The sequence below is a fragment of the Nyctereutes procyonoides genome, unplaced genomic scaffold (assembly GCF_905146905.1).
Source record: "Nyctereutes procyonoides isolate TBG_1078 unplaced genomic scaffold, NYPRO_anot_genome, whole genome shotgun sequence".
Taxonomy (NCBI): Eukaryota; Metazoa; Chordata; class Mammalia; order Carnivora; family Canidae; genus Nyctereutes; species Nyctereutes procyonoides.
In genome coordinates this window covers 36,445,635-36,457,014 of record NW_026575133.1, presented here as the reverse complement: position 1 = coordinate 36,457,014, position 11,380 = coordinate 36,445,635, and the positions used below count along the sequence as shown (strand labels likewise).

At 67.6% G+C, this 11,380-nt stretch overlaps 1 protein-coding gene across 1 annotated transcript; it reads left to right on the top strand.

Annotated features, from left to right (window-relative positions):
- The first annotated feature begins 1,448 nt into the window (after positions 1-1,448).
- ERFE (erythroferrone) lies at positions 1,449-10,697 on the top strand. Its single transcript, XM_055300189.1, has 9 exons — positions 1,449-1,637; positions 3,577-3,699; positions 4,762-4,864; positions 5,940-6,004; positions 6,041-6,235; positions 6,559-6,667; positions 6,743-6,833; positions 7,818-7,896; positions 8,928-10,697. Exons 1-9 carry the CDS (start codon positions 1,449-1,451, stop codon positions 9,024-9,026), a joined length of 1,053 nt encoding a protein of 350 aa, XP_055156164.1. The 3' UTR covers positions 9,027-10,697.
- The last annotated feature ends 683 nt before the right edge of the window (positions 10,698-11,380 follow it).

Genomic DNA, 11,380 nt, shown 5'->3' with positions numbered 1-11,380 from the left:
TTAGCTGCCCCCCTGAACAAACTATGTGGTGTTCCCCTCTCTTGGTGGGGGAGGCCCCTGTGCTGCCCTCGTGCCTTCCCCCGGGAGACAGGAAGGCAGTGGGCACGCGCTAGGCAAGCAGCCCAGAGGGGCGAGGGGGCTGGCTCCTGTCAGGGTCAGGGCAGGGCCCGCGGTTCAGGCCTGCAGGACCTGGTCCCCCTAGGCCAGCGGGGTCCAGCCCCCACCTGGCCAGGTCACCAGGGCGCTCAGTCCTCCAAGCCTGGGCCCCGCCGGGAGGGCTGTGTCTGCGCGGGGACGGGGAAGGACAGCCGGCTCTGAGCGTGGGGCCCCCCAATCCTCCCTGCGGAGTGGGCAGCCGGGGACAGAGGGGGCCCCGCGGGGGAGAGGCGCCAGGGTGGGGGGTCTTGGAGTGTGTTCCTGCTCCCAGCTACTAGACCTGTGTTGTCGGGGCAGCCCGGGGGGGCCCAGGGCATGACCCCGGGGTCCCAGGATCGAATCCTGCTTCGGGCTCCCTGCGTGGAGCCTGCGTCTCTCTCTGCCTGTGTCTCTGCCTCTCTGTGTCTCTCATGAATAAATAAGTAAAATCTTTTTAAAAACCACATAAACCGGGATCCCTGGGTGGCGCAGCGGTTTGGCGCCTGCCTTTGGCCCAGGGCGCGATCCTGGAGACCCGGGATCGAATCCCACGTCGGGCTCCCGGTGCATGGAGCCTGCTTCTCCCTCTGCCTGTGTCTCTGCCTCTCTCTCTCTCTCTCTCTCTCTCTCTCTCTCTCTGACTATCGTAAACAAAAATAAAAATTAAAAAACCACATAAACCTGTGTTGCCGACACCTGGACCTCACAGGTGCCACCAGGATAAGCCTCATGGTCCCCCCAGGCGGCAGAGCAGACCCCACGGGGGAGAAGGGATGCCCCCGGGCTCAGAGGACGGAGCCACCGGCACCCCCTAGAGGAAGGGGTGTCAAGAGGGCAGAGGGGGGTCCAGGCTCTCCGGGGAAGAGCTGGTCGTGGTGCGCAGGCCGCCTCCGCAGGACGGGGGCTCCGGCCAACGCCACGGGCCCCCAGCCCTTGCCTCCCGCGCCCCAGGTGGCCCCGTGGTCCCTCCTCGAACCCCTACCGCTGCCCCGCGCCTGCCCTGCACCCGCTGCGCAGCCCCGCCTCGCGGCCGCGCCTCCCCCCCCCACCCCCTACCCCCACACCCAGGTGCACACACGCGCGCACGTGCAGAGGCGGACACGTGTGCGCACCCCCCCCGCCCCCCCCGCCCCCCCCCGCGCACCCCCCGCCCAGCCGACCGCGCAGCGCGCACCGGGGCCGCCAGGGGGCGCGGGGCCGAGCGGCGGCGGGCGAGGCGGCGGCTTCGAGCGCGTTATAAGGCGCGGCGGAGCCCAGCGGCTCCCACGCCCGCCCCGCGCCCCGCGCCCCGCGCCCCGCGCCCCGCCGCCCGCATGGCCCGCGCCCGCCGCCCCGCCGGGGCCCGCCTGCTGCTCGCCTGGGCCGCCCTGCTGGCCGCCGCCGCCCCGGGCCTCGGCTCCCCGGAGCCCCGCCGCGCCCGCCGGGAGCCGCGCCCCGGGAACGGGAACCAGCCGCCCGCCGGCCCCGGGCACAGCCTCGCGGGGCCGCCCTCGGGGCCGCCGGTAAGACGCCGCGGCCGCCACCTGGGCCCCGGGGGGGTGACCTCGGCCGACCCTGCGCCTGGGGACGCCGCGGCGCAGCTGCACCTGGCCGGGGCTCCGGGGGGGTCTGCGCCCCGGGAGCAGCCTTCGGGCCCTCTGATGGGCGCACGGGAGGAAAACCCACTTAGCTGCATTCTCAGGAAATGGGGAAGAACGGTTTGTAAAGGGGCGAGCAAATTAGGGACCTATTAGGTGAAGTTCTCCCTGGAAAACAGACGCCGAGAGTGCCTCCCTCTGGGTCTGGGGAGCGCGGGGCCTGTGTTGGGGGGGGCCCAGGGACCTGTGACTTCTGACCTTGGAGGGGAGGGGTGATCTTTAGCTGCGCCCCGTTCTTCCTTTGAGGGCAGGGCAGAGTGGTCAGGTGGGGACGGAGGGGGCTTCAGAGGGGCCCCCGGTGAGGGCAGGCCTTGCAGACCCACAGGGGACAGGGCCCTCGGGGAGACGGTCTGGTTCAGCGTGTCCCCGAGAGCTTGCAGGCAGTGCCAAGTGCAGGCCCCCGCCGGACTTCCGCTGACACCTGGACACCTCCTTTGGTGAGGGTGAGGGGGGCAGGGGCAACCCCCCCCCAGCCTCCCCAAATCGTCCCCCCCACCCCTGGAAGCCAGGGAAGGCAACCCCACCCAGACAATTGGCCACACCTTCTGGAGGAGGGCGGCCAGATGTCAGGACGTGGTCACCAGGAAGCAGGGGGCCCCCCTGTGCTTCTGGGAGGGGTTCTGGCCATGGTCTCTCTCTGGGGGACAACGTGGTGGCAGAGGCTCCCCACCTCCTTTCTGAGAGCCCCTCAAGGCTGGAGACCTCGGCGGGGCGGGGGTGCCGGGGGCAGCTGCCCAACACCCACCCACACTGCCACAGGCCTGCCTCCTGGGGCCCCAGGTTGACAGGGCTCCACCTGTTTCCATGCACCGCCCCCGCCACCCCCACACCAACCTGGGGTCTGAGTCCAGCTGGGATCCACCGGCCCCACTGGCAGGGTCAGCCGGGCACGCCACTCCGGCCTGTGTGGGATGCTCCTGGCGTGTGTTCCCACCGAAGGCAGAGTGGGGCCGGAAGGTGCAATCCAGTCCTGTGTCCTCGGTGAGCGGCGAGCAGGGCCGCACCTGGTGGTGGGGAGGCCCTGGGCACCCTGAGGCCTCTCTCTGTGCAGCCCCAGGCTCCTCCGACAGGGAGGGCCCCGCCTCCCCACCGTGGCACGCTGGTCCCGCAGGGCGGCCGGGAGACCACTGGCTCAGGCGCTGACCGAGGGTCCTGGCCGCCTCCAAAACCCTGGGCTCCTTCCATCGCCACCTGCGCTGCTGCTTGTGGCCTCACCTGAGCCCTCCTTGCCCGGAGCCCAGAACGCCTGAGGCCCACTGCCTCATGGGCCATGGCCTCTCCCTTCAAGGCACGTCCTGGAATCTTCCTCAGAGTCAGGACTGGTCAGAATGCCGCATGCAGGGCAATGGATGTTTCTAGAATCATCACTGCCCTTGTTTAGGAGGGCCTGAGGGAGCCGGGTGGTGTGGCACCCCGTGCAGGGGCCTTGAGCCTCCGGGCCTCTAACCGCCTCGACCTGCAAGCTGCAGCCGCCCCGAGGGCCAAAATGGGCCGCACGGGCCCTCGTGGTCTCACCGCCCCCTCCCCTGCACTCGTGAGTCTGTGGTTCCTGCACCCCACAAAGCGCCAGAAAGTCGTCTTCTCGCACAGCGCCCAGGCTGTTGCGTGGCCTGGTCGTCGTCCTCCGCGTGCCAGGAGGGAGGGAAGCACGGGCCGGGGGGCTGTGCCGGCTTGGAGGGCGCCGCCGTGGACCAGGACAAGGGCCCGAGGCCCGTCCTGCGCCCCGACGGCCTGCAAAGCTCCATCTGCATGGCGGGCACCCAGTGGGGGAGGCGAACCGACCCGAGGGCCGGCTGTGTTCCAGGAGCCTGCCACCGACGGGACGCGCAACTTCGACCCCAGGGACGCCTGGATGCTCTTCATCAGGCAGAGTGACAAAGGCATCAACGGCAAGAAGGGAGGGAGAGGCAAGGCCAGGAAGCTGAAGGTGAGCACAAGAGCCCCAGCAGCGTGTGGGTGTGTGTCTCCAGGGACAAGCGAGGGGCCTCCACCTGCAGGCCCCCCGGCGCCCCCAGCCTGCCACTATCACCCTGAGCACCCTGCACCAGCCCCACCGGCGCACCCTGAGCATAGCCAGCGAGGACAGACCCTCCCCCTTGGCCTGGGGTCAGAGAGCACGGAAAGTGCCAGGCTGGGGGCCCAGACGACCCTGAGTTTGAGGCCTGTTCCTACATTTTCCCCACACCCCTAGAGAGTTAGTCAGCCCCATTAGCTACCCCCTTCTCTTCCCTCTGCATCCTAGCGAGGGGGGCCTGGGCTGGCCTGGGAGGGGAGTCCAGGACCAAGCTGGGGATTACAGCCGGACTAGAGCGACACACGGTCTGGTCCTGGGGAGGTGGGAAGCCTCAGGAGCCCTGGAGGCTGTGGGGTCCCCGCTGTTGTTCAGCTAGCCCGAAACCTGCTGCCAGCTCCTGATGTCTGCCTCTTGCCTTGTCCCCGGGGGTGGGGGGCTCTGGGCCAGGGCCGTGTCGTTCACACTGGGTTTGGGCTTCTCTACCCACCCAGGACTGGCATCGCCCTGTCCCAGGTCTACCCCAGTGCTGGGGTGCTGGGCTCTGGGCCTGAGGTAGGTGGGCTGCCGGGCTGTCACCATGGCCTCGCCTCCCTGTCACCCCTGGGAACCACCTGGCCCCACCCCAAGCTAAGTCAGGGTGCTCTCCCCTGCAGGGGACTCACTTGCTGTTGGCTGACCTGCAGTGTCCCCCTCTCCCTCCACCCAGGAACCCCTCTGTGTCCCCATTTGCGGTTCTTGGGGCCCCACCCCCAGAGGCCCCACAATCCCCGTCTTCACACTCAGGGCCCACGGCTTCCAAAGCGCAGCCTCACTGCCTTCTCAGGGGAGTCGGAGGCCGGGAGGCTGACCTTCACCCCCAGGTCAAAGCAGGATCCCCTCCTGCCTGCTTGAGTGGTGAGAACTTGTGGAGAGGTCCCAGCAGTCCCCCGCCTACCTGCTCAGACGTCCTCTGAGCCTCCTGAGGTTCCTTTTCAGCTTGGCCTGCCGGGGCCCCCAGGCCCCCCCGGGCCCCAGGGCCCCCCTGGCCCCATCATTCCCCGGGAGGTGCTGCTGAAGGAGTTCCAGCTGCTGCTGAAAGGTAGGGGGTGGGCGCACACACCGCCGGCGTGAGTGGGCTGGGACGGTGTCTGGGAGGAGCCGGGGTGGCTAGATAGTCCCACAGCCCGCGCAGGTGAGGCCGAGGGTCAGAGGCGGGGTGGGCAGGAGCGGCGCAAGGAGGAGGCTCTGCAGAGGAAGCTGGACTTGGCCACTCAGTGTTCAGTGGGTGCTCGGGGACCAGCACCCATGCCCCTGGGACTCAGGTGGGCCCGGGCAAGGCCAGGACACCTGGACCCCACCCCCACCAAGTGAGGACCGTCAGGGAGGATCAGAGGTCCTTCACCTCGAAAAGTGCTCCTCTGATCACAAACCATATGGGGATCTGAGGCTCACCCCAGGTGACACGAGTTCCCCTGTGTCCCTGCCTGTTCCCACAGCAGGTGTCAGCCGCTGGCCCAGAGCCCCATGGGAGGCAGGAAGGGTAGAGTCCCAGGCAGCACAGGTGCAGCCCAGGCTGGGCAGCTGAGCTGCAGGCAGCAGAGGGACGGCGAGGGCTGTCGTGGCCCGGAGGTGGCCCTGCAGGCAGCCCGCTGCCGAGTGGTGGTCACTGTACTCACCAGGGCTCACTTCATTATGGGAATTAGAGCCTTTTCCCTCTTCAGTTCAGCGCACCCTTCACTTAAACTTATTCCAGCCCACAGCTGCCTTGCGGGGCGGCCAGGGCTGCCGATGGCGCTGCGGGGACAGTAGTGTGGCAGGAGCAGTGCTGGGGGGAAGCTGGGGAGGCCGGCGGGGTGAGGCGGCCCGGGCTCTGAGCTTCCTGGCAGTCAGAGCGCCAAGGGCAAGAGGAGCGGCTGCGGGCTCCGGAGCTGTTCCCACGGGCCCTGCTGCGCAGGGGGGTGTCCGCGGATCCCCGTGGAGGGGGCTGCCAGCACTAGGCAGGGCGGGTTCCCGGCAGGGGGCAGGTGCGGGGAGGCGGGGAGTGCTGGGGGGCCTGGGGGAGGGCACTGGGGGCGCGAGGGGCTGGGGGGTCGGGGGCCGCAGGAGGGCACGGTGGGGGCGCGGGGCCCTGGGGGGCGCGGGGGGGCGGGCGGGCCACTGCTGCTCTGTGCCAGGAGCCGTGCGGCAGCGGGAGCGCCCGGCCCCCGAGCCCTGCACGCGCGGCCCCGCCGAGGACGCGGCCACGGCCGGGGAGGACGACCAGGCGGAGGCGGAGGCGGCGGAGGCGGCGGGGGCGGCGGGGGCGGCGGGGGCGGCGGGGGCGGGGGCGGCGGGCGTGCTGGCGCTGCTGGCTGCACCCCTGGCCCCGGGCCCGCGGGCGCCGCGCGTCGAGGCCGCCTTCCACGGTCGCCTGCGGCGGGACGCGTCGGTGGAGCGGCGGGCGCTGCACGAGCTGGGCGGCTACTACCTGGTGAGTCGGGGGGCGCGGGGCGGGCGGCCCCCCCGCTGACCTCCCCCCACCTGGGCTGACGCCCCCCCCCCCCGCTGACCTCCCGCCCTGGGCTGACCCCCCCCCCCCTGGCTGATCACCCCGCCCCCCCGCTGACCTCCCCCCACCTGGGCTGACGCCCCCTGGGCTGATCACCAGCCCCCCCATGACGCCCCGGGGCTGACCACCCCCCCTTGAGTTGACCCCCGCCGGGCTGATCCCCCCACCCCCGGGGCTGACCCCCCCCGGGCTGATCACCCCCCCGCCCGGCTGACCCCCACCCCCGACCCCCGTGCGCCCCGCAGCCCGACGCCGAGGGCGCCTTCCGCCGCGGCCCCGGCCTGAACCTGACCAGCGGCCAGTACACGGCGCCCGTCGCCGGCTTCTACGCGCTCGCCGCCACGCTACACGCGGGTGAGGCCCGGGGCGGCGGGGCGGGGGGGGGCGGCACCCCCAGGCGCGGCCCGTGACCGCCCCCCTCCCCCGCAGCGCTCGCCGAGCAGCCCAGGCGGGGGCCGCCGCGCCCCCGGGACCGCCTGCGCCTGCTCATCTGCATCCAGTCCCGGTGCCAGCGCAACGCGTGAGTGGGCGCGGGGGGCGGGGACCCGGCTCCAGACTCGCCCCCACCCTCCATGTCGACCCCTACCGAGCCCCACCCCCGGCTCCAGGAAGGCCTCCCAGTCCGCCAGTGTCCCCAGCAGCGGGAGCTCCCGGCAGGGCACAGGGGCTGCTCCCCCACCACTGTGCAGCCCACCGCCCCCGCCTCTCCTGCCGGTGAACTTTCCTTGCACCTGGGGCCCGAGGGCAGGGGCTGCTCCCCTGAACCCCCAGTACCCCCCCAGAGCCCAGGCACAGGGCAGGTGCCCCAAGGGCTGCTCTCCTGAACCCCCAGCAACCCCCAAGAGCCCAGGCACAGGGCAGGAGCTTGGGGGCTGCTCCCCTGAACCCCCAGCACCCCCTCTAGAGCCCAGGCACCCCAAGGGGTGCTCTCCTGAACCCCCAGCACCCCCCAAGAGCCCAGCCATAGGGCAGGCACCCCAAGGGCTGCTCCACTGAACCCCCCAGCACCCCCTCCAGAGCCCAGGCACAGGGCAGGAGCTTGGGGGCTGTTATCCTGAACCCCCAGCACCCCCCCCCCCCAGAGCCCAGGCACAGGGCAGGCGCCCCACCACAGCAGTAGAAGGGAACAAAGTTCAGAACTTCTTACTCTGCTTTGGAAGCCTTCCACAGATTGGCCTGAGCCCACTTCTTAGCGTCAACTGCTGCCACCCGGCCCCACTCCAGCTGCACCAGCCTGTGTCTGGTTTCCGGCAGATCCAGGACTCTTCAGCCCCTGGCCTGGGCCCAGCCTTGCTTTTCCGGGCACCCCCCGAACCCCTTTGGCCCTGTGGAGGCTGTCCTGACTCCTCTTGGGGAGTTCAGATGCCACCCTCCACCAGAAGACCTGGCCAGGACAGCTGTTACCACTGCACCTAGCTGGGCCGCTGTTGGTTGCTGGGGTGATTTGTGGGTGAGGTTGGTGGGGTCTCGGGGGGTGTGGACTGATGCGCTGTTTTGGCCGCAGCTCCCTGGAGGCTGTCATGGGCCTGGAGAGCAGCAGTGAGCTCTTCACCATCTCGGTAAATGGCGTTCTGTACCTGCAGGTGCGTGGGGCAGGCTTGGCTGTGGGGTGAGCAGGAAGGGAGGATCTCTGGGAGCAGACTCAGACTCCAGGCCTGGGTGAGGTCGCCGGTTTGGGCAGAGCAGGGCCACCTCCAGGTCCCTTCCCCCAAGCCCTGGGCCTGTCTCCTCGCCAGCAGTTGCTCTGCTGCTCAGTCAGTGGTCTTCAGACCTGCCGATCATCCCACAGAGGACAGGGCTCCGTGTTGGGATGGGGGCCGGAGGGAACTGGGGTCGGCTCCGCACCCTCGGGCTGGGGTCCTGACACCCTGGGCCTGCTGAGGCTATGGGAAGTAGGAGGCATCCTCTCTGCACAGAACCCTACCCGACAGTCTCTTTCTGGCATGGGGTGGGGGTGGGGGTGGGGGGCTTCTGGCAAGTGATGGAGAAACTGATGTGAAGGTGGGATTTATTAAAAAAGAAAAACACTCAAGGGCAGCCGTCCTCAATCACAGCTGGCCCTTAAATAACAGTATGCCGGGGCCTGCTCTAAGCTCTTTACGTAAATGATCTGCTTAGTTATCATGCATGGCCTTTGAAGGTCAGTAGTACCGGTTTTCCTCTGTTCACTTCTAAAAAGTTCATCGTTCAAGTACGGTTGGCGTACAGAGCTTCCGAATAAGGGAACGAAGGCGCAGAAAGTTGAGGTAGTTCGCCCGCGGACCTGGAGGCCAGGCTGCCGGGAGGCGTCCAGGGGTCTGGTCCCGGGCACTGCTGGGTGCCACGTGGTCCACCGGAGGCCCCGAGATGCAGAAGGTGGGTGGTCCCCCGATTCTGCATTTCTGGGAGCTCTCGGGGAACGGGACACCGCAGGTGCGTGGACCACGCCGGGAGCAGGCCCGAGGACCGGCCCGCGACGGCTCCGCTCGGCGGCTGGCGCCCAGCTTGCGGGGAAGGGCCGCCCTCAGAGCTTTGGAGAACTGACGGGTCCCACCCCGTGCAGCAGAGCAGCTGTTCGGGCTCTGAACGCGGGCCGCAGCCGCGGGCCCCAGGCCGACCCTGACCCTCTCCACAGACAGGACAGTACACCTCCGTGTTCCTGGACAACGCCAGTGGCTCCCCACTCACGGTGCGCAGTGGCTCCCACTTCAGCGCTGTCCTCCTCGGCGTGTGAGCGGCCAGGCCAGGCCCTTCCTCTCGCGGCCAACAGAAGTGGGGGCCGAACAGTGGGCAGTGCGGAGTGGCGGAGGCCACACGCAGGAGGCGGCCCACTGGAACTGCCCACCGTGGCCACTGCACTTCAGCCGGAGACGGCCAACCACCGCAGCCCAGAGGGGAGACGCGCAAACTGTCCCAGAACAGGAGCAATTGCAGGATGGCGTCTTCCGAAAGGAGAAGAGCCCTGTTGGGCTGTCCCTCGGCACACGTCTCTGGTGGGGCTTGGTGCCAGGAGTACTTGCTCTGTTCCTGGCTGCGGGCCGGCTCCCCTCTGGCCTGCAGGGCGCCTGCCCAGCCAGCCTCTGCCTCTGCCTTGGCCCAGCCCCATGCTCCCCATCGTTTTTAGTGTTGTGGGCGCCAGCACGCCAGCAGGAGGGGAGAGGCTGGTCACCTGCCCGGACGCCCCATGGGGCGGGGGTCCCGGTCCCCACCCACCCTTCCCCCAGGGTGCCTTTGGCCTGGACCTCTTGCAGTGACCACAGGACTGGAGTCTCACGGCCCCTTGGCACAGCAGCCTCAGGCACCAGAGCAACACTAGAAAGGGGCTTATGGGGGGACGGTGAGGATTAACATGCTCAAGATAACTCCTAAGTTCACCTCACAGATGGCCTTTTCAGAGCCCACCCCCTTCCCCAAGCCTGTCCTAGAGTGGTCCCTCTTCCCATCCCCTCTGAGGCTCTGACTCACTGCGGGGATCTACCCACCAAAGGAAAGATCTAGAATATCTTTGCAGATCAGAGACGAGCAGGCCCTGCCCACCCATCTGAACAGATAAAGCAGAGGCTTTCCGGGAGCCAAGAGCTCCCGCTGCCCACCCCAGGCCCTGCAGAGTCCAGCCAGCTCTGCATCTTCCCCACTGGGGGAGACACGAGGCCCTGAGCTCAGGTGGAGAGGGGACAGATGGGAGATGATGCTGAGGAAGCTGGGTCCTGAGTCCACTGTGCTGCTCTTGCAGTGACGGGACCTGGGGGTTAGGGGGCGTCTGTGAGGATACGGGCATCCACCTACAGCAGGTTCCTTCCAAGGTGTAAGGCCCCTCACCCCCTGCAGAGGAAGCTGCCCCCACCCCTTCCCCAAACACAGCAGCCTTGCACACCGTGGCTGCAGGGACCAGGTACCACGGGGTGCCCCGGGGGCCAGGCCGGTCTGACAGGTGTCCAGGCCTGGAGAGAGGGCAATGGCTGCAGTCACCTGGACTGTCCAGCTGGCCTCAGGAGGAACAGGTGACCCAGCCAGGTCTGAGGGACCCCCAGCGCCTGCAGCTTCCCTCCCTGCTGAGAACCCAGCCCTTCCGGCCAGGGGGCCCCGGGCGTCCCACACGTAGAACAGCCACGGGGTGCCCTTGGCAGGCCCGGTGCAATTCTCAGTAGGGCTCGTACCCACCCTACCAGGAAGCGCTGGCCTGTGTCCTGCCTCCCCTTGCACTCTGATAAGGGCTGCGGGGCCACACCCTTCTCTGGATTTTACTCTGCACCCAGCGGGCACAGATACTTCAGAGTTCTCTTTTACCCTTGAAAAAGCCACACATCTTTCCTTTTCTCAACCTAAGCGTGTTACAGCACAATCTGTTCCAGTATTTATCGTAGAATATTGCCGGGTGGAATGTATTTATATATATAACTCAACGAGATGGCTCAAGTACTTTAGAATTCTTGTGCTATGTGACTATACAGAGTTATAAAAGCAAACAGATCTTAAAATAACGGATCTTAATCATTTCGGCCAGGCCCACTGAGGACGGCAAGCAGGTGGAGGGTGGCCTTCAGCCCCAGGGGGGTCCCTGGACCGCCAGGGAAGCCTCTGCACTACGCCGCTCTCAGCTCTGGGAATTAGGGGTGCGTGAGGCACACTGGCATCTGGTTTGCTGGGGGGAGATGCTGACCAAATCAACCGTCCTGTGTCCCGGCTCTGGGATGCTGGGTCCTCTCTTCATGGGGGCCACACCTTACGGCAGCATCAGGGATGGAGCCTGGCCCTCCACACTCTCTGGCGAAGGGTGTGCTCAAAAGGTTCCCGGGGCACTTGTGGCGGGGACACGGGCTCCGTGGAGCTGAAGGGGCGATAAGGCGCGCGCTGGGTGGGGGCCAGGGAGCGTTACCAAACTGCCGCTTCCCAGGCAAGGTTTTAGAAACTTACATCATCCTGAGGCAGACACCGACCCGAGGCCCAAGAGCTGCCTTCCTAACATACGATTACAGTGATCACATGACCTGTTTTATACCAGGTCTTGAGAAATATTATCCTCATCAACAGGCTAGTTATGCATTTTTTGAACATCTTTGCCAGCAGGGTCCTTCTTTCAAGTGTCCT